The sequence below is a fragment of the Charadrius vociferus genome, unplaced genomic scaffold (assembly GCF_000708025.1).
Source record: "Charadrius vociferus isolate BGI_N301 unplaced genomic scaffold, ASM70802v2 scaffold183, whole genome shotgun sequence".
NCBI lineage: Eukaryota > Metazoa > Chordata > Aves > Charadriiformes > Charadriidae > Charadrius > Charadrius vociferus.
The window spans coordinates 46785-73286 of NW_009648250.1; the positions used below are offsets into that span (position 1 = coordinate 46785).

The following is a 26502-nucleotide window of genomic DNA, read 5'->3' on the forward strand; positions in this document are numbered from 1 at the left end:
TTTAGGGAATGTATTAAGATAGTCTGGAACTACAGGAGGGTCTCATGGAATATCTATGGAGAATCATAGAGTCATCTTATTAAAAGCTTAAAAACTCCTCTAAAATGCAAATCTTGGCATCACTTGCCATAAAGCTAAAAGCCAACTGTAACTGTGAGCAGTTAAAGTAAAAATTTTATATTTTTTCATATTCCACACCCTGACCAAATACATACTTCATTAAATAATAAAATCATCTGATAAGAAGAGCATGCTGATATTAAAAAAGTTGATCATAAGACCTTAGTATGTCTTAGCCCTTAAGGAAGAGTTCTGGTGCTTTGCTTTATTTTAAATACGTAAGTCACGCTACATGTGGAAGGCTTCTAGGCGCAATCTGTTTGGATCTTCTGGATGTCTCAGGGCAATTCCATGTCGCAGCAGCAGCTCAACATAAGGTGGCCAAAATGAGTCATTGATCGCTACATAGGGTTCATGTGGTGTGCTCATTAATTTGTTTATAAGAATCTGGAAGACCAAAAGGATAAGATTTAGGAAATGAACAAAACAGCTCGATTTTTATCTCCTTTAACCAAATTTATACAAATTATTGTAATAAGACACTTATGTAGACAATATAAGAAATAAAAGGCAACAAGGGAAATACAAGACCTGTTCAAGGTAGAAGTAAAACAAAGAACTTCCAATTAACTTCATTACATCTTTTTTGATTAAAAAACTAGAACCAGAATTCTCCTTTTATCCAGACTAAGTTTTTCACCATCTGTTAAAAATTCTTAGTGGAATTTAGATAGCGTAACTGTAAATGCCTAAAAAAATCTGAACATGAAGGTGGTAAATCCTTATATAATTCATCTTTAAATCAGTATCTGTTAATTTAAGATTAAAAGCATTAAATAAAAGCTTGATTTTTGGGAATCACTTGCCTCAAAACCATAATGACTTACTGTCAACAAATCACTGTCCCTAACTCTCAGATTTTCTCAGAGAAGAACATCCATCTTTTTTAAATTTCATCTCACTAATAAGCTAAAAAAAAAAAAAAAGAAAAAAATGTCTCTCTTCTTAAACTGGGAAAAATTAGTATAGGTTAGGGGTTGACCTGCAGAGAAAGACCTGGGAGTCCTGGTGGACAACAAGTTGACCATGAACCAGCAACGTGCCTTGGCAGACAAGAAGGTCTCCTGGGGTGCATTAAAAAGAATGTGGCCTGTGGGTCGAGGGAGGTCATCCTTCCCCTCTACTCTGCCCTGGTGAGGCCACATCTGGAGTACTGTGTCCAGTTCCGGTCTCCCTGGTTCAAGAAAGGTGAGGAACTACTGGACAGAGTCCAGCAAAGTGCTACGAAGACAATCAGGGGACTGGAGCACCTCTCTTATGAGGAAAGGCTGAGAGCCCTGGGTTTGTTTAGCCTGGAGAAAAGAAGACTGAGAGGGGATCTTATCAATGCTTATAAAGATCTAAAGGGTGGGCGTCAAGAGGATGGGGCCAGACTCTTTTCAGTGGTGTCCGTTGACAGGAGAAGGGATAACGGGCACAAACTGGAACACAGGAGATTCCAACTCAACATGAGGAAACACTTCGTTCCTTTGAGGGTGGCAGAGCACTGGCACAGGCTGCCCAGAGAGGCTGTGGACTCTCCCACTCTGGAGATATTCAAAACCCGCCTGGATGCGTTCCTGTGCAACCTGCTCTAAGTGAACCTGCTTTGGCAGGGGGGTTGCACTAGATGATCTCCAAAAGTCCCTTCCAACCCTATTTTGTGATTCAGTATTTCCTGTATTTTGTGTCCTTCTGTAGAGAGTGTTAGAAATAAATGAGTTTGCACCAGTGAAAAGGTGAACATCGTAGTCCTGGTTTAACTTCACTACATTTGCACATCAAATCTTTTTGCTCATATCATAAATGAATAATCCAAATTTTTAATATCACTTTTTGTTCGGGCATGACAAGCACCTTACAACAATTCACCTCATCTCAATACTTCCTTATTTCTCTTTTGTTCCTTATCTAAAATAGAATTAGTTAATGGAGTTAAAAACAAAGATCAGTTTTGACATTCTTCTTCTGTTCTTGGAGACCATGTTTATGCCCTCATAATATTGCTCATGGGGAATACTGCAGACATTACAGATCAAATAATATTACCCATCCCATGGTGCTGTCTCAATTTATCCCAGATATTTCATCTTTCTATTCAGAGCTTCTAAATGTTACAGCTTTCCTAATTTAAGTAGGTACAAAATACTCTGTCTGCATCTTAACTGCTAAAGAAAAGCTCAAAATCATCACAATTTTTTCACCTATTGCTATTTAAAAAAACCTCAATGCTCTTCTTTTTCAGAACGTTCCAAAGAATTATTCCAGGTTATGTCTTTTGTACTTTATCTGCCCCAGTTCTGAGTATTTACCCCAAGTGCATTACTTCAGATGAATTGTCACTTAGTCTTTTCTGTCATCTGATACTCCGAAATAGCCTTTATGACTGTAACTTTACACACTTTTCTATTGTAAACAGTCTTTCAAATCTTCAACTAGTTCACTAAATTATCAATCAGAAGGGAATAATCCTCAAACTGTTGAAAAGGAAAATTTTTTACATTTGTAAAAAATTACAACTCATTACTGGAATAAAGAGTAGTATATTAAAAATTCTGAGGTTTGTATGAGAAAATTTACTGCTTGCTTACTACTTACACTAACTTAATAAAGTACGTACTCATATACCTAAATAATATAAATCACAAAATCACAGAATGGTCAGAGTTGGAAGGGACCTCGGGAGATCATCTAGTCCAACCCCCCCGCCAGAGCAGGGTCACCTACAACAGGTTGCACAGGACGGCGTCCAGGCGGGTTTTGAATGTCTCCAGAATGGGAGACTCCACAACCTCTCTGGGCAGCCTGTGCCAGTGCTCTGCCACCCTCAAAGTAAAGAAGTTCCTCCTCATGTTAAGATGGAACTTCCTATGTTCAAGTTTGTGCCCATTACCTCTTGTCCTATCACAGGGCACCACTGAAAAGACTGTTCCCATCCCCCTGGCACCCTCCCTTTAAGTATTTGTAAGCGTTAATAAGATCCCCTCTCAGTCTTCTTTTCTCTAGACTAAAGAGACCCAAGTCCCTCAGCCTTTCTCCATATGAGAGATGTTCCAATCCCCTAATCATCTTTGTAGCCCTTTGCTGTGCTGGCCACACTCTTCTTGATGCACCCCAGGATGCCATTCGCCTTCTTGGCCGCCAGGGCACATTGCTGGCTCATGGTCATCCTGTTGTCCACCAGGACTCCCAGGTCCCTCTCCACAGAGCTGCTCTCCAGGAGGTCAGCCCCCAACCTGTACTGATGTATGGGGTTATTCCTCCCCAGGTGCAGTACCCTACACTTGCCCTTGGTGAATTTCATAAGGTTTCTCTCTGCCCAACTCTCCAGCCTGTCCAGGTCACGCTGTATGGTGGCACAGCCTTCTGGTGTGTCAGCCACTCCTCCCAGTTTTGTGTCATCAGCAAACTTGCTGATGGTCCACTCTATCCCTTCATCCAGGTCAGTGATAAATATATTTAACAGGACTGGACCCAGTACTGACCCCTGAGGGACACCACTCATTACTGACCTCCAACTAGACTCTGCACCACTAACCACAACCCTCTGAGCTCTGTCAGCCAGTTCTCAATCCACCCCACTGTCCATTCATCTAACCCACAATTCCTAAGCTTTCCTGTGAGGATGATGTGGGAGACAGTGTCAAAAACCTTGCCGAAGTCAAGGTAGACAACATACACTATATACACTTAGCTTGTCAAAGTGGATTTATTGAAAATGTACACTTTAATTATTTAACAAAACATATGGAGATTGAGGAGACATGGTTAGGAACACACGCACTGATTGTAATTCTGTGAATGAAATGCATTTTTACAACAGCAAATCCTCAATCTGCAATCATAACACAAAGATGACTTTGCCTTTGTCTCTTTAAGAAACTATTATCTTTATCTGAAACTTGTGAAATTTAACAGGCACTTGAAGCTAGAACCAAGTTGCTCAACAAAAAAAACCAAACCAACAACCATAAAACAAAGATAAGAAACACTGAGAGTTCACGCCAAGACAGTTAAAATTAAAAGTAAGTCTGAATTTTTGGAACTAGTATGTTATTCCAAATGGAAATCAGACATTACTTGGATGTATTCACATTTTGAGGAGATTAACAATGTCAGAAAAATATTAAGGGCAATTTTAAAACACTAGAAGAGCTTTAAAATTTGAATTCCATAGGGAATGTGACTATTTTTAATTCTGATATGTTTTCAAGCTCTGCCTAATTTGGTATTAATAGGCACGCTGAGATACTTGAAGCATGTAAAATGGTTTTGATGATGTAAGCCCAAAGTCTGGGCTGTAAACTAAAGTGGAACAATGTCATAGCGACCCGATCATAGCATCTTAATACCAGAAAGTTGTTATTCACTGAGTTTTCCCTCAGGAAAAAACTTCTCACCCCTGGGGAGATCTTAAATATAGATGCTTACAACTGCCTAAACAATGATGATGGAGGAGGAATAGGAAATTTCACTTCAAATGTTACATTTAAGACAAGAAGGAACAATGCTAGTGGAAAGACTTTTAATCCTCCTTCAAAATTACGTTTTGCAATTCAAATTCATAAATTACACTGCGATTAAAAACATACATTAAGCAATGCTGGCATACTTATAAAATCCATTAGAAATGCATGAATCAGATTCACCAATTTCCTCATATGAGAAGAAAATCTAATTCATACACAAGACTACACATTAATTTTTCTTTCTGTAGCTGCTATTGTATTACATTTCAGTGAAACAGTACAAAATATAGCATGAAATGGACCTATTGATATTTCTGTTAAGCATAGCATTTGTCTGCCCTAATATAAGCCATTAAGGCTCATAAAACTTCTTTAAAATAATCATTATAAAATTAAGCAATAAGGGATAATCATTCTCCAGCTTAAACTGAAGATTTGGTTATCTAAATTATTGCCATATTTCTTGAAAAAAAAAAAAAGGGGAGGGTTGATAGGAATTAAAATAGAAATCAGACATTCTTTAGCATTCTATTTTTCAATCAATGATCCTACCCTATGTCATAAACTGTTATTTATCTTATTAATATATTACGATCAGATCTGAGTATGAGAAAATCCCCAAAACCTCCACACAAAACCATCTTACCTCTAAAATTTCATTCAGCGTTATCAATTCTACAGCTGGCTCTTCAGAAGAATTCTGCAAAGACAACCACCAATTAACACCAATTAAAGATAACCGCCGATTAACAGAAACCAAAACTAAGTAGTCAGGAAAAAATGTTAATTGACAAAGAAAAATAATCACAGAATTATTTGATTGCATAGTACACAACAGATGAACACTTTTACTTAGATTTAGTGACGACAAAAATACTAGGTAGTATTTAAATTATTCATCTACCAGTTCCATACTACACACTTTAAATGTAATATTTTTTAATTATTAAGAAAGATTAATCTTAAGTGATCATAGTATATCTACCTGGGTTTACATTTCAATAAGACCAAGTACATCATATTTACAAATGTAGTGCAGTGCAAAACATTCTATGAATATGATCTGCTAGGAAAAATATTTTTCTTGAACTTTAGAAAAATGTTTACAATGCAAATTTGACACAGCTCAAGAACTAACTTCAGAGTGCCTTAATATTTTTTCCTTAGTTGCCAATTTGTTTACTTTTTGTTTACTTTTACTGACTTCAGTTAAAAAATTGCCCAAGCTTAAGAAAGAGAATTATGAAAAATCTGAAAAAATAAGTCCTTGATAAAATACCATTTGTACAGCAATCCATTAGAAAAATTACTTGTTTTCATTTGTAGCAAGCAAATCAAGCTGTTTGCCTATAAACTGATACATATTACTTAGGCAACTCCAAAAAAATCAGTTTGTGCTCTTGCACGGTGAACCTGATTCTTTTATTTTTCAATTTTAGCCTGTTTCCCCTTCCACTTCACACTGAACAAAATAAAGGAGAAAATACAGCAGCGGTGGCTGCTTACTCAGCTCCACTGTTGAATATGTCAATTTAAGTCCTAAGATATTAACAGATCATCAGCACCTTACAAAAACTCCACTTCTGGAACACAAGAAGAATATAAGCAATAAAGGAGAATTTGTGAAAGGCAAGTTCTGGCTCCCTTTTTCCAGGCACAGTACTTAATAGTCTCACTTTCAGAAAGACACAAGGGGGAGGGACAATACTGCATGCTCCATGGAAATCTTGCAAACCATGGAGCTGTGTTCAACAATGCTTATCGTTTTGCCTTTATCTTGATACTAGGTGGAAGAAATAGAACCTACGCTAAGAAGCTGCAAGAGGTTCCTTGGAGCAATCATGAAGATGCTTCCCTGGCCAAAAGTATTACTTTGTAACTTAGGTTCAATATTCATATTTCAAAGTTGAAATTAGGTTATGACTTCAGTAATTACTAAAACTGATATACAAAGAATAAAATCTTAAGGATAGCAGTATAAAGAGGTTTGTGCTCTCACAGAACTAGCAAACAAATAAGGTTTATAATACACATTGTTAATATTGTTTTGTAAAATTATATTACTTACATATTTTAGGTGTCACCAATAAAATAAATACCTCTAATTAATTAATGTTTATAAAGTCACTTTTAAGCAGGAAGCTCAGCATTTATTTAACCCGAAAGGCACCTTCTTCTCCCTTCCATGAGATAGAATGGCGTAAAGAATATTCCTCAGCATATGACTTTTCACATTTCTTATCTTGAAAAAAATGTGTCTTTTTTAATCTGAGATTTAGAAGGTAAGATAATTCTTACCTCAATTACTACCTAAACTAAAGTTGTTGGGCCACGGCAACAGAAGCTAACCTGGCCTGCTGTGATTCAGCCTTCCCTCCCACTCCCGATCTCAGACATGGGTGCCTGGTCCAAGGAGGGTGGAACCAGAACAGTGAGGCTTGGAGCAGTTCACACTACCCGGGAGCCGTGAACTACAGTCATCAGCCCCCCACGCAGGACGACTGAGATCACAAGAAGCTTTCATGAAGTGAAGCAAAATTATTGATGCAATTTTGACTTAAGAGTTCAGTGCTTCCGGAGTGTTGAACCAAGCTGATAATAGATGTGAATAAGATGTTCCCTTCAATCAATATAGCAGCAAATTTCATTCCTAATGCCATCAATTTGTATTTCTGACACAATAAAGAAAACAATACAGGTACAAATGGCCGTCTCTCCTGCCTTCACAGTTAATCACTTAGATGCAGATTCCAGGGGACCTGCAGTTCAGTCATTACGATCCAACTGAGTTAAGATACAGAAGAAGCTATGAATTCACAAGGAGCGAAAAGAAAGAAAAAGACTTGTCAGAAAACAAACTGTGTTTAAGAGTTCAGAAAATGTGTAAATAAAACTAAAACTAGGATAAAACAAGACCTTGCTTGGACAGTTATCAAAATAAATTTTAAACTTAAGTAAAATAAAAAAAAAGGTAGAAGGTGAACTTCTGTGAACAAGGGAAGGGTTGATTAATCCCAAACACCTTCAGTGATTATTTTTTTCTTTAGACTTTAATAAGGAAAATCGCATGGAAGAGATGAAGGCAGGGTAGGTACTAAGAATTTCTGATAGTACAACAGAGGCTGAGAAAATTCAAGCAGTAGATTTTGCTCTGGGGTGGAAGATTTTACACAAAATCTTTCTCAAGCTCTCAAACACACACGTGAGTTCACTGTTTCTTATATTAAAACACAGCTGGCTATGACCATGAACAACTTGTTACAACTTTGACATTGGCACTACCTTGATGATGGGATTGGAAGGCAAGATCTCCAGAGGTCGCTTTCAGCCTATATTTTTCTATGACATCACATAAATGGGAGCAAATACATTTTTGTATCTAATTATAGGAAATATATTTTTAATGAAATACTAATGAGATATATATATATATATATATATATGGGACAAATAGACAATTGCTTAAAATGTATCTGGGAAACTCATCAGTGTTTGAAGAGCCATGTCCTAGAACAATTGTAAGATTAATAAGAATCAGCAAATAGGGGGATGACATATCAGGCTGAAATCAGGAAATATAAGATTGAAAGACAACTGTTAATTAAATCCCTGAAGCTTTAATTTCTTAATGTTGGAATAAAATGTATCATATTCAGTAACAGCAGGAAACTGCAAGGCATTGATATGCAGAACTAAGATATAATAGAATAAGGTGTTTGAAGATGGTTGAATAAGAGTTTGATAATGACTGCGAGCTAGTAGTTGTGTTTATAATATTGGTTTTTACCAGGTTCCAAAAAAGATGAATCCAAGTGGAAGCAAATACAGAAACTTGGTGTTATTAAGATAAAGTCAGGGAACTGAAAATAATTTATCTTACAGGAGAACAAGAAAACTTTGCTAGTTCAATTAGCAAAACAAAGAAAGAGGGTATAAGATTGCTGTCTATATCAAGAAGGATAGACACGAGAAAGAAAGCTATTCTAAGGACAAAACTGGCATAAGAATACGTGGATCTGTGTTAGACATGAATAAATTTAGACTGGAAGTTAGGAGGTGGTTTCTAACCAGACTTCTGAGGTACTAGAACAAACCCCAATGGAAACAGTAGTTACAAAAATAATTAGTTTTAAAATAGAGCTCAATGATAATGTTAAAGAAATCATATTATGTGGTTGTCTGAAATAATAGGGAACTGGAGTAAAGAAATCCTTTCTATTTCTTTATTCTTAAGTGTGTCTGAAATAAAAATCAACCCCCACCTTTTTTGAAGCCATTCTTTGAAATAGTAATGGTAAAAGGTTTATTTTTACTGCAGACTATGAATTTATTATGCAAAATACTCCCTGACTGCCTATTTTCCCTAAAGTTTTAAGATAATTTTTGGCTCAGTTTGCCTGAACAGAAACTGATGGTTAACATTCCAAACTACTCTGTAATTATAAACACTTGTCCTTATTATTGTTCCAAAAACATTGTTAGACAATTAAAATTTGCTTTGCCAAGGAAAACATTAATCCACTCGCCTAGTCCAGTAAAAAAGAAAGTGGAAGAATTTGGAGTGAATCCCTCACCATTTCCAAATTTGGCACAACTTGCAGTTCAGTAAGAAATACAATACATTGCTGTGCATCTCATTGGGTAAAGGATGTACGCACTAAAAAAGAAAATACACAGCTGGGAACAACCGTCAGTATAAACCAACCTGAAAAATACCAATTAAACCTAAAGAATCAGCTGTAAGGACTATACTTATTTCAAAATATAACTGCAGATTCTGTGCTAGTAAGTTAAAAAGATATTGCATCTAATTAAACAGAAATTGAACATTCCAAATCTAGTATTTATTAAGAAAATCTTACCTTCATTCTAGCACTTCCACCTTTCTCTGGAAGGGGAAAATGTTCTTCTAGGAATCCACCCAGAGCATTCAAGAGTTCTTCCTTATACATCTTTTGTTTCAACATTTCATTTTGCAGTTCATGAAATGCTTCAATATTAAAACTAATAGTAAAAACATAGCAATAGAATATGGAATTAAATAAAATAATTAAAAAGTTATTCCTAAGTAAAAAAAAAAAACCTGTTTTTCTATTGTTATAAGTTCAACATCTTGAATCCCAGGATATAAGCAGATAGTAGCAATATTTTCCATGTTTCAAACGTAGATTACTGAGTTATTTGATCTACTTAACAAAACTAGTATCTCTTAAGAGTTTGTTTTCTTGCTCATTTGCTCTTGTTGATATTTAAATTCAATATAAAAACATAACACTGTAGAAATACCATTTTTTGGAAAGTTGAGCCTGGGTTTTTGTCTCTTCTTCAATTCCATTAAGAGCATCTAGTAGCTGCTCCTGTTCCTCATGCCACTGCTGTTCTCTTTGAAACATGAAAAGTAGGAAACAGGACAACAGATAAATAGTTTTCCTGGACAGTCAAATAAAAAAAGTGTGGTAAGAAAGTTTACAGCATTCATAAGTCCAAATTATTGCATTACCTTTTCAGATCTTTTTCCAGTTGTTTATTCTTTGACTGAATTGTTGACAGCATCATTTCAAGATCATTCTTTACTTTCTGCAACTATAAAAAAGTAAAAATAAACATACAGTTTGCAGATAGCCCAGTCTATAGTATTTGTTCTATGCAAGGCTACATCTTTAAGTCTGGTGAAGAGGGCCAAAATTATCTGTAATTTCTTAAGAAATATGGCTACAGAGTGCCACACTATTTTAAAATACAGATGGGGCTATTTAAAATGTTACTGTCACCAGTTGCTCATCAGTGTCTTACTGAAGTTCTATAAAACAACATAGTTGATTTTACCTAAAGCAGATTATGGAGCACACACATGAACTGCTCATCTGATGAAAGACTGAGGAGAAAACACCTACAGGACCAGGGCTGCATTGTCTAAATGTTTGCAGCTGTTTGCAAGAATGAATCCGTGCTAATTGCACCAACGCAAAATGTATAGCTCTCAGAAAACAAAGACGCTGCTAAGAAAGACTAGTTGCATCCATGAATAAAAAGGTCCTCAGTGATATGGACCTATTTGGGAGAAGAAAGAGGGAGAAATAAAACTACTGCAGCTAGAAGTTATATGCACTGCTGAAGATAGGGAACAGTGGACTCTCAGTGGACTGGGTCTCATTAGAACATTACATTCTACAAAGTTGTATTTAAGTTGGGTTTTTTTTAATATACGCATATGATTTGGATGTATTTTGTGTCCTTCCATGCAAACCATGAGAACTTTTACACTTAGATCAAAGAAATAAAAATTGTGAAAATATTCTACAAAAGCAAGTATGCTCTATATGTGCAACACCTGAAAAAAAATTGGAATCCTCAATAAAATAGGCCACAAAATGGGATATCAAATCAAACATGCCGTAGCAACACAGTCAAATGAAAGTGCATAACACCTTATTAATAGTGACTCTCAACAGCAGTTGGGTTCCCTGTTGTGAGTGACAGTAGAGGGAGGAAAGCTGTTAGGAAGAAGAAAACCAAACAGTTGTGGTTTTTATTTTAAGCAATAGCCACAGGAATATTCTCAGGTCATGTTGCATACCAATGTCGAATCAATATAGTGAAATGCTACCCCTAAGACATTCTTGATTTGCTTGCTCTTTCTTCCAAGGCTGGAATAACTCAACAAAATATTTGCAAATTATTGCCACAGAACTCTAGATCTAAGAATGACGACTCTTCTGTGTAACACATAGTGTTACGTTATTTTGTATCAAGAATGAAATGCAAAATATAGAAACTTTCTATTTAAAAGATCATTCATCACAACTAGGAAATTATAGTAGTTATGATACAGTGGAAGAAAAACACTAGAACAACAACAATGCCTGAAGAAACACAGGCAGCATCTTAGCAGTAGTCCATGACAGCAGTAGTCATACAAAAATGCAGCAGTTGTATACACTTTTTTTTTCAATGAAATGTTATTATCTCTTAACAAAAAAAAAAAAAAAAAAGACTTACCTCTTCTTTTCCTAATGTTAACAGTACATCTGGATTGGTAGAAGTTACTGAAAAATAAAATGAATTGGGTTTTTTGCATTGGATGATATAGACTTGTTTAGACTAAAAAGCAGCCTGGCTAGAGAGAAACTTGTGTAGCCTGTAAACAAACTAGTTTGGCTGTCAGCAGCAGTTTAACCACATTTTGCGGTGTCCCGCTGGGCTAACCTACTGTCACTTTTCAGTAAGCTAAATTAGACTGAAAAAAGTGTGGTGTTAATGCTTCTGCATTATTTTTTATACCTGAGTTAGCTCAGGTATGTAATATTGAAATGTGAAGTACAGTCATACTTCAAGATAAGCCAGCCTGATTTTTTTCAGTGAAGGGGATTCCATCAACATTACCAATGTCAGCAATCAAATTCCTCGAGTCTTCCAGCTCTTTGATAAACAGCCTGCCAAATGCTCGATCAGGATTGTAAAACCTATCAGATTTCAAGAACTTAAGAAGCATGTTACCATCCTTACTGTTCACATGAACAGCTACCTGTAGGGAGCTACCAGCAAGGCCAATGTCCAAACGCCAACCCTAAGCAACAGCAGTACTTAAGGAAAAGTACGGTACTATTCAAGGATGTGATAGTGTTAGCACATTAAGCTTCTGCCAAAACACAGTGATTTATGGCTCATGAATTTTCTGAATAAAAAGTGAACTGTTGTATTTGATAGCCTTCAATAGACTCCAATCAATTCTCAATTTCACGTCAACTTACAGCATCTCCATAAACATATGACTTTTGAAAAATCGAAGCATTTGAATCTATTAACAGGAGAAATGAAAGATACTCTGACAGATTTAAATCATAATATGACAGCAATATTTTTTGTCCAAGCTTGGGCTCCAAATCTCTAACCTTAAAAATAATTACCTCAATAAAAGCTTTTCCTTTAACAAAACAGAAAACTCTTAATCCTCTCGTAAAAGCACTAAGTATCTCCCAAGTACAATACAGTTGATTTCATAAATTTATAAAAAAAAATACTTTTTTGGTAAAGTGATTTTATAGTTTTTATCTCCACAAATTTTAAGAAGCCTTAGATTAGTAGTTTTTTAAGCAGTGTTGGTTCTGAGATGAAAAATCAGCAAAACTGAGTTCAAAGTACATTAAATTACATGTCACAATGAAATTAATTTAGAGAGATAATTACTGTCTGTCATGGATGGAAGTATTTGACACAATTATGACAGCAGCGATTCAAACTTTATTAGTAATTTGAGATAAATCAAGAGGTTGAATTTTAGCAGCACTTAATCATTAACTGATTTAGAGGTTTTACAAAGTGATTTAACAAAACAACTAAACAGTGACTTAATTACAGATTCGAAGATGGCAAGATTCACATTAACTTACTATAAAGTATCCCAAATCAATAAGTATACGTATAAGCAAAAACACAGATCTCAGATTAATGCATACACATATAAGCAAAGCATATAAGCGCACACATACACACACCGGTCTATAACCACTGAGATCAAAGATCTCTTAATATTGCACCACTCTAATGAGCCAGCGGGTACCGCTTTTAACTCCTATGGGTGCATGAGCAAACGGAAGAACATCCACATCCATAAAGCTAACATATATTGATCATAAACTTTTAAGTGGAGAGGTGGATGGAGGAGAGGCTAGCCTATCATTAAAATTTCCCCTTCTTGAGTTAGAGTAAATACTCGCAATATATCGGTATTCTTCAATGGGCAATAATTGAGGCTCGAGAAAGGTTTGTCTCGCCCTGGCCTTCTAGTCCTTGAGGTGCTGCCTGAGCAGCATCCCAACTTGGGAGAGATACTGGCCACAGCCTGCTGTGATCCAGAAGAGCTCAAAGGGTCTTTACTGGGATTGCCACTTACAGGATCTGAGATCATTGGCTTTTGTCAGGTACTTTTCCACTCCAGCCCAGCTCAAACAATGGAGTATTTCGGTACTTTCCACAGTTATGCAAGCCCAAGACTTGCTAGAACATGTGATCCTGGTACCCCCCTCTCTGTGGCCACGATCCATATGCTGTCAGGAGTGATCAATTACAGTTATTATCTTTAAACAGTAGGAGCCATAGGGACTAGGTACACTATTGCATTCTTGGTCCGTTGCTCTCCACATTTTCTTTCTTTCATGTTAGACCATTGTGTTACGTTCTTTTCCAGCGTATTCTTATGTGTCCCAGGTGGGGAGGACATCATGCCAAGTACCAAGAGGCCTAAGGTGGTGGTGAGGGGACATTGCACCACCACACTGTCTCTAAATCTTGACACAAAATTTGAGTAGAGTGCTCCCAAATTAAGCTTATGTTTAAGAGCTGTGGGAGGTAGTGATCTGTGATATTATTATAGCAAGATTTCTTTAATGACATGAATATCCTACATACACATGATAAAATCCATTAGTGTGCTTTTATTCACATTTACTGGTATATTTGAAGAAACCCACGCAACTCTTGTCCCTGCCACCCCCATCCCCCAACTCCCAGCCCCGATTATCCTGAGTCCTCGCTACCTGGAATTATCAAATTCTACTATTGTTTCTACCACTTCTTCATTTTTAGATACTTAATCCTGAGTATGTGCTTCCTATTCAATATTCATATTGTGTGAGTATCAGAATAGAAGGCAACATCTTCCTAGGAAAGAAATCACTAACCCTAATTTAGTAAAGGAATAGTGCAGATCTAAGACACTGGGACAACACATTTATGATGGCTGCTACTGTAAAGAACATAGGTTGCTCTGTATACTATCAGTTAAAGCTTTTTCAGTTATAAATCACTACATTTGCAAAAAATCAAATGTCAAACAGAATTGCCTAGTGATATATAGTAAAATTACTACGCAAAACACTACCAGATGCGAGGAATGTAAAAGCAACTACTATGCACATATTTATACAGAAACTTCTATTAAAATAAGAGGAATTTGGAAGAATACTGACATTTTGCAAAGAAATTATGCAGAAACCACAGCTATTAATGGTTTAAAATATGGTTGCTTCCACTGCCTTACTTTGCAAAGGTAAAAGTTAAATTCTATTTTTATGAGTGAAATGCTTGTTAAAAAAGTTTTAAAGCTGATTTAGCAGCTCTAGAGCTACATAAATAGCGCCAGAAATTGAGAAAGAACAAGAGAGTAAGGTAAAAGCTTTGCAAAAATAAAATTTGCATAGTGGATTCAAGTCTGTTTGCCAATATTGTGCCCAAAGAAATGTAGAACTGCCAAGTTATAACCTCAGAAAATAAGGTTTAAAATTGGAATGCTGACAGGCCCTCATTTACAAGAAATGAGCTGGCCATTACTAAATTCTTAGCAGCAACTTCTTTTTTCTTACCTCAGAAAGGTAGCCAAAAAGGCAAAGCTTTGGCTGCAAAATATTATTTGCATTATAATATGCATAGATCATTTCTCTAGTACAAAACTAAGATTTCTAATAATAAATCTTATCACCTGGGAACAAGTAAGAATGGTTGAGCAAAGTAAGTCAGCAAGCCAATAAAAATAGGTCAAGCCCCAAGAATATTTTTAAGCAAATACCTTCAAGTTAAAAATAATAATATATTTTAGTAAGGAAACCCAACATCTCCAGGTATTCTACCCAGATAAAAACTATGAGTGCTTTCAATTCATTTGCTTTAAGCCAGCAACTTATTCATGAGCAGCAGCCAAGAACCAGTATTTCCCAAATTCATTCAATGTCATGCTTTTGGTCTACATACCTCTAAGAAGTATTTGAGGATGACCGTTCTTAGACAGACTCACAAAGCACATGAACCATGAATTTATTCTAATAAATCAGTAGCATCTATTTATAAGGAAGATTTTTTTTTTTGCCAGCTCCTATTATTTGATCACAATATGCAGCAAGTACATAAACTTTGAAAGTAGCTGGAAAAGTGACTTCTAATGCTGATCTGAAAGTGCATTCCAATTTGGCCCAATGACAAAATATCAGAAATCATCATTTGCTGTCTGAAACACATCCTTATTGTTTTGTAATCACTAAAAAACCAAAGCCTTTTCTGGCATAAAAATATTCAAATGAGTCAATGTATCCATTTAAAGACTAACTAATAAGTTTTACTGGGTTGAAAGCTGCTAACAGGTCCTTGACAGGAGACGTAACAGTGAGTGCTTCCAGAATACTAATGATAGTGTAGTATGAACTGTTTTAGGAGTCTCCAAATAGAACATCTGGAAGACCAGATTACTTTACTCACACTTCTGAATGGTTTTATTTTCAGTGTCTGGCCACAACAGCCTTGCAACAGAGTTAAATCAGTCAGCAACGATGCTTATGTACAAAAAGCATTTTGAAGAACTGAGGAATTTATACCTTCTGACTGATAATGTTTAACAAATATAAGAACTACACTTGGATCAGTGGTTTGTGCTTCTCGGGATCAATAAGTGATCTGGATTCTTGTGTTGTTCAAATAAACTGAGGTGTCTTGTACTACCTTTTCTTGACCTGAAGTCTCCAACCCCTGTTAAATCCAAGCTAGATATTTTATTATGGTGTAATAGGCTTACCACTAGAGGTTTATTCCAAAGTTTCAGCTAGTACATCATAATACAACACACTTTCATGAAGTAGTAATAAAAAGAATCCACGGAGATATGGTTAAAAATATGTCTGGGTAGATTATTGTTAGTTTATTAACAATATTTGCAAAGATTAAAAAAAATGTGTCAGCTTCTTAAAAGACAAAATGAAGACAGAATTTTTGCCAAAGTAGTTCTGTCACAAAAAGGAAATACAAATGAAAGACAGAGAGGAAACAATCACTGAAAGTACAAATGTGAAGGACTGTAACAAAATAATGAACTTTTGTTATTTTGTTAGATCTGCTAACAGTTATTTTTCCATTAGCTGACTGATGAACGGTGATATTAATCATGCATTTATTTGTTCAGAATCATAAGATTAAATTATAGTAGAATTCACTGTGAATTTCAAGTTCACTTAGAACCGAAGTCCCGAAAGAATATAGAAGAAAAACACACATGCTACTGCAGGAAGTATTTAATTTAATTTTTAAGTAGTTATAGTATGAAAACACAATCAGCAGACATTTGATAGATACACAGTTTAAGATGCCTAGATGAAAGAGACTTTGCAGAAGTTTATATAAGTATACCTTACGTGAATGCAGTTACTTACATTCAGGACTTCTTTTTTGCCATTGATGATATTCTGCTGTTAAAGTTTTCACTTGCATCATTAACAAGGCAAGCTGTATAACAAGAAAAGAAGCACCTCTTGCAATGTCTTAAGTTGCATTGGAGTAAAATGAGATAGAGTGGTATAGAAATTCAGTTATTAAGTTTATACAGGAGAAAACAAAAGAGCATATATTACAATAGACCACTTACTCCTTCAAAAGATTTTAAAAGCCATTTGTGGGGATCCAGAAACTTTTTTTTTTTCCCCTCAAAAGGGGGAAATCAGAAATAGCCAGAATTGGAACTTTTCCCCTAATTTCCTCTGTCATATCAGACAATGACCACAACAGAAGGTGAGCCGTGAGAAGCAGTGACAGTACTTCATATCCCCACTCCTCCTTAGGTGCATGGTTGATGACTATTGAAGGTTAAACGGACTGTGCTAGAGATGTGTGATGACTAAACAAAAGATTGGCTTTCAAAAAACCAGCAGTCAAATAAGTCTTCTATAAAAGTCACATCTGTGGACTCAACAAAAAATGCTTTCGAACCAGTGCTCTAGCTCACTGTAATCATTGAAAATATAGGAGCAATAAGAAAAAACACCAGTTCAGAAAAGTTTATTTAAAAAAAACCACACTAAACAAGCGTAGATTTTTCAAAGTGTACTTATTTTAATATATTACTATATTCTGGAGAAAGAATATACTCATTATTACTATTCTAGTTCCTGAAACTGAGGACTGCACCTGTAATTCTCTTTAAATACATTGTAAATTACATATAAATATCATATTACAAGTAATATGGTAAGAAATTAAGCATACATTTAAATATACAAGGTACTGTTGATATGGTCAAGCATTTCACAAAAAGCACTAGCAGATTGCATTTGGTTTTACATGAACTAAAAAGAGAAAAATATGCTAAGAATCATCATCCAAGTTCTTAAAATAAAAATATCAAGAATTGACAACTTAACCTTAGCTTTTACTACCAAAATTAACTTTGTAAAGGTTTTTTTTTTTTAAATAAATGAAAAGAAAATAAATCCAAAACAAAAGAAATAACCATCATACAAATATCTTTTCTTTTCTAGATCAGGTTGTGTTGTCTCTTTCTTCATGGAGCACTACTCTTGACAACACTATCAGCTGATTCTTTGTTCCTTTAAACTTGATGAAAAGGTATGTCTGAAACGTTCTGGATCTTCCAGTAATTGGACAAAAAAAACCCACTTTCAAACAAATTAACACTATCATTCAGCAATCTTTAAATCAAGGACCACTTTCTATCATTTATCAGCAGTCCCAGCTAACTCGGAAGGTCCCAGTTGACTGCAGGTTAGCAAGTGTGACGCCCATCCAGAAGAAGAGCTGGAAGGAAGACCCAGGAAACTATAGGTCTGTCAGTCTGACCACAGCACCAGGGAAGGTTATGGAACAGATCATCCTGAGTGTCATTATGCGGCAAATGCAGGAGAACCAGGTGATCAGGCCCAGCCAGCATGGATCTATGAAAGGCAGGTCCTGTTTGACAAACCCGATCTCTCTATGACAGTATGAACCACTTAGTGGATGAGGGAAAGGCTGTGGATGTTGTCAATGGGCAACAAGGCTCAACAAGGCCAAGTGCCGGGTCCTGCACTTGGGTCACAACAACACTACAGGCTTGGGGAAGAATGGATGGAAAGCTGCCCGGCAGAAAAGAACCTGGGGGTGTTGGTTGACAGCCATCTGAATATGAGCTGGCGGTGTGCCCAGGTGGCCAAGAAGGCCAACAGCATCCTGGCCTGTATAAGCAATAGTGTGGCCAGCAGGACTAGGGAAGTGACCGTCCCCCTGTACTTGGCGCTGGTGAAGCCACACCTCAAATACTGTGTTCAGGTTTGGGCCGCTCACTACAAGACAGACATAGAGGTGCTGGAGTGTGTCCAGAGAAGGGCGATGAAGCCGGTGAGGGGTATAGAGCACAAGTCTCATGAAGAGCAGCTGAGGGAACTGGGGTTGTTTAGCCTGGAGAAAAGGAGGCTGAGGGAAGACCTTATCGCTCTCTACAACTACCTGAAAGGAGACTGTAGCGAGTTGGGGGTAGACTTCTTCTTGCTAGTAACAAGTGATAGGACAAGAGGAAATGGCCTCAATTTACACCAGGGTAGGTTTAGAATGGATATTAGTGGAAGTGGTGGAATCACCATCCCTGGAGGTATTTAAAAGATGGGCAGACGTGGTGCTTAGGGCCATGGTTTAGTGGTGGTTTTGGCAGTGTTAAGTTGATGTCTGGACTCAATGATCTTAAAGATCAGTTCCAACCTAGGGAATTCCGTGATTCTAGGACCATCTTTTCAACATATAGCAAATATGTACATCAGATGTGTCTCTCTCATAGCCCATATACACTTATAGAATCACAGAATGGTTTAGGTTGAAAGGGACCTTAGAGACAATCTAATTCCAAGCCCCCTGCCATGGGCAGGGACACCTTCCACTAGACCAGCTTGCTCCAAGCCCCATCCAGCCTAGCCTTGAACACTTCCAGGGACTGGGCCTCCACAACTTCCCTGGGCAACCTGTTCCAGTGTCTCACCACCCTCAGAGTGAAAAATTTCTGCCTAATAACTAATCTAAATCTTCCAGTTTGAAGCCATAACTCCTTGTCCTATTACTACGTGCCTTTGTAAAATGTCCCTCCCCAGCTTTCCTTTGAACCATTCCCATGTGTCCTATCGCTGGATAAGCAGGAGAAGAGCTCAGCACATCCCTCTCCTCTTCCCCTTCTCAGGAAGCCGTAGAGCACCAGGGTCACCCCTCAGCCTCCTTCTCTCCAAACTAGACAAGCCCAAATTCCTTAGCCACTCCTTATGGACATGCCTTCCAACCCTTACACCAGGTTTGTTGTCCTCCTCTGGACATATTCAAGGATCTTCACATCCTTCTTAAATTGTGGGGCCCAGAACTGCACCCAGTACTCCAGGTGAGGCTGCACCAACACTGAATACAGCAGGATAGTCACCTCTTTTGACCAGCTGGTGATGATGCTTTTGATGCACCCCAGGATGTGGTTTGCCCTCTTGGCTGCCACAGCACACTGCTGACTCATATTGAGCCTGCTGTGGACCAGCATCCCCCGACCCCTCTCTGCTCTCCAGCCACTCCCCTCCTAGTTTATATTTGTGCTTGGCATTACTCTGTCCCAGGTGCAAAATGCAACATTTGGACTTGTTAGAATTCATCCCACTGATGATTGCCCTATGCTCCAGTCTATCTAGATCCATCTGCAAGGCCTCATGTCCACTGAGGGAGTCAACAGCACCTCCCAGCTTGGTATTATCAGCAAACTTGCTAATGGTGCATTCAATTCCTGCATTCAGATCATTGATAAGCATATGGAACAGAACTGGCCCTAGAACTGAGCCCTGAGGAACACCGCAGTGACCAGACACCAGCTAGATGTAGCCCCCCTTCACTACAACCCTTTGAGTGCTGCCATCCAGCTGGTTCTTCACCCAGCACACTGTGTACCTGGTCATCTCACAGTTGAACAACATGTCCAGAAGGATGCTGTGAGAGACAGTACCAAAAGCCCTACTAAAACCCAGAAAAACTACATCCACTGCCTTCCCTTCATCTGCTAACCAGATGACCTTATCTTAGAAGAATACCAAGTTAGTTAAACAGGACTTTCCGTCGGCAAACCCACGTTGACTGTGCCCGATGATTGTATGGTTCTTTAAATGTCTTTCAATGGCACCCAGTATGATCTTCTCCATAATTTTTCCAGGCACTGATGTTAGACTAACAGGTCTGTAGTTTCCCAGGTCAATACAAGTGCCTATGTTAGGACTGCAATAAGATCCCATTAAAGTTGCTGACACAGGATAACATGACCTTTTCCTCTCCTCCCTATTTTCTATCATGAAGTGCGATCTTAATTTGATCTTCAGTTTTGCAATTCCATTTAATCGTTGTCTTGCTATGACAGTGTAAAAAAAAAAACTTCTCGAAAGTTTAATTACAAGGGCATGATGTGCTTTGGTAAAGCTGCAAAGAAACATAAAAACCTCAGTCTACACCCAATTAAAATTATACAAAGTTTATTTCTACTTAAAGTATTTTATCCAGTCATAAAAGGAGACAAAGACTGTATTTTATGCATTTGAATATGCATCTTCATTTATTTATTCTGATTAAATAATAGTTTAGAACATAGTTTATTACTAGCAAGAGAGTAATGTTAGCAATTACATAGTAATTAAACATCTGAATGTATTCAGATACATCTCTGAAGAAAATTGCTCTTTGTTAATTATTCAGTCAAGTGTATTGAATTAACTATCCGAATACTCTTACTGAAGTCACACAAGACGGAGATTTAAGACCTACATATTTCACCCAACTAGCCCAATATTTAACTATTCATACTTTCCAAATTTGGGGTCCTCATATAAATTCTATTTTAAAGGTTCCTATTTAGAATCTACAAGCAACTAAACAGTGAGCCAGCATTGTCTTTTTGCATGTTCCCCAAAATTTGAGGGATATAGGAGCTTACATTCATGCAGTAAGCATCACTCAATTAATTTCTAATTCAAGCACATCAGTTTCCTGATTATATCCACAAATGGGGGAAGAACTGTAGTTTACAATACAAAGTTCCAGAGTAAAACTTAAGGGATCCATATAGAGTTTCACCAATTACATAGACACTTATTAGGAAACAGTCAAAATGGGTACTGAAGTTACACAGCATTCCATTTTGCTGCCTATGTTGTCATTTACCAGTTGTGTGGCAGGACTGCACGTAACTTTTTTGCTAGACATAAATGAAACTTTTCAGTATTTGCTAGATACATGCTTCAGAATACAGCTTCAAAGTTAATAAGAATAAGACTGTCAGCTTTAGAGAATAAGTGAAGACAATTTAGTTTTCCTCTTTTGGAAACACACCATATTGTTACAGAAAACTAAATATTTTGTAGAGAATTAAAGAAAAAATAAAATACAAAAATCAAATACTGTCTTACCTTGACATCTGATTTTAACAGTGTTTCTGTTCCTTGAAGCATTAGCTTGCTCTGACACTTGGTAGAAAACAAACAAAAAACAAACAAGATTTACTTATTCTCTTTTGTAAGAAAGAAACACAATGCTTGGAAATTCCAAAAAAAAGTTGTTTAGTATAGGAAACGGAATTTTGACTTCACTTCTACACCATCCCTCAGAGTCTGACACAGAACAGCAAATTAAGAAGTATTTTGAAATCATACCACAGTAAAAAAGTAGGACTTTAATTAACTGAAAAGTAGCAGCTAACAAAATATGTATGATCTGAGGGAAAAGGCAAGTTATAGGGGAGAAGTGGGGATGGGGAAGGACACAACAGATGAACATGAGAAACTGCGAAGAGAGAGAGTCATCGACAAGGCTGAACAGGGAAGCTGCTGAGAAGTTAACACAGTTACTGCTACTATTCTGGCTCTCCAAATAGACTACTCGCATTATAATGCACATTTTTAGTTTTAACTCATTTACAGCAACATACTGTACACTTCAGAAACCGTCTGATTTTCAGAAGTGCACTACATCAGCTCTTATGACTGCAATGGAACGTATATCAAGTCTGAAATTCAGGCCACCACAGATATCCAAGGGTTCAAAAACACCTGCTAAACTCTTTCTTGTTTTATAACTGCCAGCAATTTAACCTGTGCCATGACAGGGCAGGATGTATTCTACTAAGCAGTAAAACTACTAAGCAGTACTTTGGAAACCTTGCTGTTACTGTTTAGGAACGAAAACATAACATAGGATTTCTCTAATAAAACTGCTAATGCTGACACGCAATCATTGGAACATTACATCATAAACCACGTAACCTAGGAGTTAATTCAATGACTATTAGTTGTTTAAACTTTTTGATGAAACGTGTGTGCATCCAGGATGCAAACAACCACAAAGTAATAAAAATCCTAGGTTTTTTTTTTAATCAGCTTCCAGAAACAGCGCACATTATCACTTCCTGTATTGTTTTGGGGATACTGAAGATGAGATACAAGATACCAAGGATCTTCAATTAAATTCAAAATAATTGAATAAATTCTAATTTCCCTTCTAATCTGAAAATTTCAAAGAAAGTTCACATCCTCTGAATTGGTGCCAAACAAAACTTCTGTTGGTAACTTATACAGTACTTCAGAAACTTAGACACAGGATTCTGTCACATTTTCAAAATATTTCAAGATAAGTTTACATGTAGCAACAAATAAAAATCACATTAGTCCTTTTGAAACTAATTCTGTAAAATGATTGCACTGCGGGTTGTTTATACTTTGTTCTACTTTAAGTTTGGAAGTATTTTTACTTCAGTTTCTGATACTTTTCATGCTTTGAATCGACAGCTTAGAACTCAAGCAAATAGCATATAAATACAACATAAAACTGAGTGAAACAATTAAGATTCTCCAAATATAAGTTAGAGCATCACTTTTCATCAGAGTCTTACAGTAGGTATAGCACAGCAGTCCCTCAGAACTGTTAAAAGTTTATCTTTCTGGGATTCCTGTAAATAAAAATAACTTATTCTAAAATGTTCTTCTTATTAGCATATTGGACCACATATCCAGAGAGATAAATTTTATTCTTGAGGATGTAACCATAAGGTTGCGTAAGCATATGCTAACATCATCATCCTTCTCAGCCACTTTCCCCTCCCATTCTCTCTCACCTTTGAGATCAAAACTACTTGTGAACAGCAGCGGAATCCCATCTTTACAAGGCTAAAGAGAGAAGGATCTCAAGCCTCAGTGTGCTGGTTCTGCTACCAGAACACAAGTAAATTGTTTAATTTTCTCTAGTTTTAACAAACATTCCCATTCTATTTAACTAAACCGTAACATCAGCACACCATAAACAGAATTTGACACTGCAAGGCACTCCTGCCAGCAGTTCTACCCTTGGCCTTTCTGAAGATCTTTATCTTCACTGGCCCCTCCCTTTTTTTTTTTTTTTCTTGTTTTGTTGGTGTGGTTTCTTTGGGGGCGAGGTAAGCATGCAGTGAAGGATGGGGACATGAACAAAAAAAAGCTGAGGCAAGTTTACAACAAATCTATTCTGTCACTTGTGATTTGCATACCTCTTCCATGTGCTTCCAAATACTCTCACATTCATTCAAGATTTCTTCCTTGGCGTCTATAGGACAGACGTAGTCACTGGGGATTTCTGGTAAAGAGTCAGCCTGTCAGCAAGCAAATAGAAGTTATCACGTAGATCCACAATAGTTATTAACTGGTTACTGAATCATACCTACTACTTCAGGTCAAACATGTAACAGCAATCCCTCTGAATCCAAAGCTTTCAGTTACCTCCCCTGTACTTCTAGACAGCACCTGATCACTCAGTAAAATCAGCTAACTATATTATGATAGTAAAATTTGAAGACACTAATAATGTTTTTTAAAATTGAATCAAAGTCCTAAGTTTTCAGAACTGCTTTGATTATCTGCAATGGCGTTTTTCTTTTTCTGACAAAGTTTTATTTTTTAATAAGAGAATCTCAGCTCTACAAAGCCATGCTTTTCTTCCACACATCTGCAAAGTTCTTAAGCATAGTTACTTCTGCTCTGTCTTCCAATAAACGTCCTAATCTTTTTCTCCTTATGACAAGTTCATTTCAGAATCTTTTTGATTAACAAAGTAAAGTGTCCTGGAGGTTGCTAGAAAGGCAAACAAAAAGCCTCAAAAGTATGCAGGCAACCAAGGAAAGAGGGCACCAGGACAGCCAAGAGAAAAAAAAAAACAAAAACAAAAAACATCAACCCAAGTTAAATTGAAAAGTTTAAGAAACTGTTGGGTCAGATAGAAAACATACAAATTCAGAAATTTAATGCTAGTTAAATCTATAAAGAGATACATGAATGACAACAGCAATTAAGAGGGAAAACCAAGAAGGGACAAAAAGGCACTCAGGGAATTTTTGTTTTTGAAGGCAAAACGGGAATTTCCTGAATGTGCAAGATGCAGGAAGCCTTTCAAAATACTTAAATGGGTCACTAAGACCACCAAATACTTAAGAAGTTAAAAAAGATAAAGTTCTAAAGAAGAATTAAATCTCTCTGCCTTCTTAATGATGCACTAACTCAACATTTTGTTCATTTTCAGAACAAAAACGCAGCATCAGAGAAAAACGATGTTGATAACCTGAATAATTTAAAAGGAGTGAAATATTCAACTAGAACCTCCAAAGTTTAAGTATGCCATAGTAGAGTGGCTAAGAAAAAAAAAAAAAAAAAAATCAGTGTTTCACTGAACACTGGAAGTATTCTAGAGAACCGAAAGGTAGCAATTCTTCTACTAAGCCTTCCCAGCAAATTTGTTGCCTCAATAATCAAAAACAGAACACCAGACAATCTAGATTGCCATGATCTGATAAGGTCTAATGAGCACAGTTTTTCCAAAGGAAAAATCATTATTTTCTTAAGAGTCTTGGAATGTCTCCACAACATAAAAGAGAACTAGTTTACATAATTTATTAACGCATCTGAAATGCCTCCAGGGAGGTCCGACACAGAAGGCTAATAAGGAAATTAAGCAGCCTTGAGATGCAATGTACTTTTTTTCTTCAGACCAAAAACTATCAAGGAGACAAACAAAAGCCCGAACAGATAATTTTCACCACGGGAAAAAGGCTCAGCAACAGAGCTAAGAGGGCGTGAAAGAAAACAAAAGGGGAGGGGGCAGGGGGAAGAGGAAGATATGACCTTTGGAAATTTGAAAGGGGTCTTGGGGTGGAATAGAAAGTCCTATCCCCATATGTTCCCTTGCAATAATACAGTCCATCAACATGAAAACATTATATGAAAAAAAATCTCTGAACGTACCGCCAAAACCCCCAAAAATGTTTAAGTTATTAGAATGATTTTATTATCCTTGACCTTCAAAATTTCCATGCTTGATTTCACAGAAAGTTTCAAAATGTGCATACATGAGGAGATTCCACAGGCCTCTGTAACACGAGCCAAAATGACTTGTGGTCCCTAGTACTGAGCTGTCAATTACCTTGTAGATTATATTTATATATAATTATACAGTGTCATGTTCAGATGTTTTTCCTTGTAGGCTGCATTTTTCCCTATTTCTGTATGGTAATATTAGACTTCTATTTGTACACTGTACCTGAAATGTGAAGACTTTTTTTTTTTTTTGCATGTCATTAACAATAATGCATTCCAGTTTTAACGTGCTATTCCTTCTTACCTCATTTTAGAACTACATAATTGGGTAAAAAAATGCACCCAGGGACAAGTGTGCATTGCAGGCTCTCTGCCAGCCCCGCAAACAGGCAAGCTTTATGGGAAATGTTTTATATCAATAAATACAAAACGACCCAACTACTGGAATAAATTCAGAGATGAGAAAAGAAAGTAACAGCGGCCCTGGGCAACCTGATAGGAAAGAAAAAAAAAAAAGAAGAAGAAGAAAAAAAAAAAAAGACAGAAAACCAGGAGATCACTTCAGGAAGGAGAAGACTAAAAGCAGGATACCAGTAACATCGCAAAAGCGGTTAGAGAGGGAGCTCCCGTTCGCCCTGGTACGGGCCAGAGAACTACAGCAAGAGCTCCCACTCCCCCTGACAACAGACCCCCAGAACGACAGCAGCGACAGGAGGACGTGGGGAAGGCGGTTTCTCCTCACAGGCTGGGGCTGAAACGCAGCCATTCCCCGCGCGGGAGCAGCCCCGGGGTCA

At 37.0% G+C, this 26502-nt stretch overlaps 1 protein-coding gene across 1 annotated transcript in view; it reads right to left on the bottom strand.

The window, feature by feature from the left end:
• Nucleotides 1-348: 348 nt before the first annotated feature.
• Nucleotides 349-26502, bottom strand: part of CENPK (centromere protein K) — a 27071-nt gene continuing 917 nt past the window's right edge. Inside the window, exons 2-10 of the mRNA XM_009884283.1 lie at nt 23893-23994; nt 21785-21841; nt 16760-16832; nt 11568-11614; nt 10069-10151; nt 9855-9950; nt 9431-9572; nt 5215-5268; nt 349-507 (exon numbers count right to left, since the gene is read on the bottom strand). Of these exons, the coding sequence (XP_009882585.1) occupies nt 349-507; nt 5215-5268; nt 9431-9572; nt 9855-9950; nt 10069-10151; nt 11568-11614; nt 16760-16832; nt 21785-21841; nt 23893-23994 (813 nt within the window). The remainder of the gene's footprint in view (nt 508-5214; nt 5269-9430; nt 9573-9854; nt 9951-10068; nt 10152-11567; nt 11615-16759; nt 16833-21784; nt 21842-23892; nt 23995-26502) is intronic.